General features: G+C 47.5%; 1 protein-coding gene across 1 annotated transcript; it reads right to left on the bottom strand.

Moving 5' to 3' along the window:
- Window positions 1-453: 453 nt before the first annotated feature.
- Window positions 454-1,251, bottom strand: LOC306750875 (high choriolytic enzyme 1-like; the record flags this gene model as incomplete). The annotated part of the gene is made up of 1 exon (XM_079234352.1): window positions 454-1,251. One exon carries the CDS (start codon window positions 1,249-1,251, stop codon window positions 454-456), a length of 798 nt encoding a protein of 265 aa, XP_079090478.1.
- Window positions 1,252-1,580: the final 329 nt, after the last annotated feature.

Below are 1,580 nucleotides of genomic sequence, written 5' to 3'. Positions count from 1 at the left end.
AGGTGGCTTTGGCGATAAGAGGTGTCACAGCTCTCTCTGAAAACATGCATGCCCTGTAGTGTCGAGACCAACCCACACTACTGCACAACTAAAGCATATGTGACAAACTAGGTGAGCAAGCCACAACACAGAGACTGAAAAACAACCATTGATGATTCATCAAAGTCATAATCAATCAAAATGTATGGTGGGAAAAGAAGATGGACAAATGTCAAAATATAAGAAGGAAACAAAACAAAAGAGGGAATGTAGACAGACAGTTGCTGCTAATCAACTTTATTTTTACTTAGTTTGTGTTAACTTTATTACAAGTATTGTAGACATGAGGAACAGAATACTGTCAAAGGAACTGCAGGTTTTATTTCTTTGTGATGAAGTACAGATAACTGGAAAACGTTTCAGTTGTTTAGCTGAATGATAACTTTAGATCAGAAGGGATTGGAAGCTTTGTTGTTAGCACTTATAAAGCTGTTTGATCCTCTTGATGTCCCAGCTGGACATGCCCTTCCTCTGGCCAATCTGGGCATTGCGGTTGGGGATGGGAGTGATGGAGTCTTTCCCGTACTGGATGGAGAAGGCTGTTCTTCCATAGTGCATGATGGAGGAGTAATCGTAGGGAGTGTTCAGGTTGTTGGTGTCCTGCTTGTGGAAGTTGTAGGCCATATTCGGGTCGATGTTCTCCCAGTTGATCCGAACGTGGGAGTCGCGGTCGCTCCTGGTCTGCTCGTGCTGGAAGCCCAGAGCGTGGTTGATCTCGTGCTGGATAATGCCGTGGTAGAGGCATCCCTGCCTGTTGAGAGAGAGCTCCTGTCTTCCTCCCGTTCTACCCAGAGCTGAGTAGCATCCGCCTTTGTTCTCGATGCTGATGTAGTCATACTCGTTCCGGCGGGGGGCAAAGCGGATGCAGGTGCTTTTGTAGAAGGACTTCATGGCGGAGTCGATCTTCCGCTTCTCCCCACTGTGGAACTGACTGCTGATGGTGAAGGGAATCGTCACCAGGCCGTTGGAGGCTTTTTTCCACAGGCACTTCTGGGACCAGCACTTCATGGCGTTTCTGGTCTTGGGAACCAACAGGTCTCCTTCCAAAAGGATCTCATTGGTGGCGTTGTTGGAGGTGAGAATCCTGGTGCTGATGTCGACGGTGTCATCATCGTCCATTTGGGGCTCTGCTTCGCTTCCTTCCTCCTCGAGAGGATAGGCATGAGAGAGGCTGAGCAGGAGCAGCAGCAGCAGGCTGGCTGAGGGAGTCATCTTCAGGGTGAGTCTGGTGGCTGTGGAGCTGATATGGAGAGACTCCTTGAAGCTTGATGTTTGACTCAGTTCTGTCCAGGCTCTTTATACACTCCTATACAGGTGTGTCTGCAAGAGGATTATGGGTAGGGGTCCAGACTGCTAAACCTAAGTAAACCTCTCCAGGGAGGACTCTACAGACACACCTACTGTTCAAACATGGTCTGTTATCTCTGGTGATTAGATGGATGAACACAAGGGGTTAATGGGTGGGTCTTGTTTAACGAGACACCTTGAAATGTCTTTAACCAAAATGATTTCACAATTAACTTTTTGAGACCAATCATTCT

The sequence above is a fragment of the Taurulus bubalis genome, assembly GCF_910589615.1.
Source record: "Taurulus bubalis genome assembly, chromosome: 2".
Lineage (NCBI taxonomy): Eukaryota > Metazoa > Chordata > Actinopteri > Perciformes > Cottidae > Taurulus > Taurulus bubalis.
The sequence above is the reverse complement of the archived record's forward strand: the minus strand, read 5'-3'. Positions and strand labels throughout refer to the sequence as shown.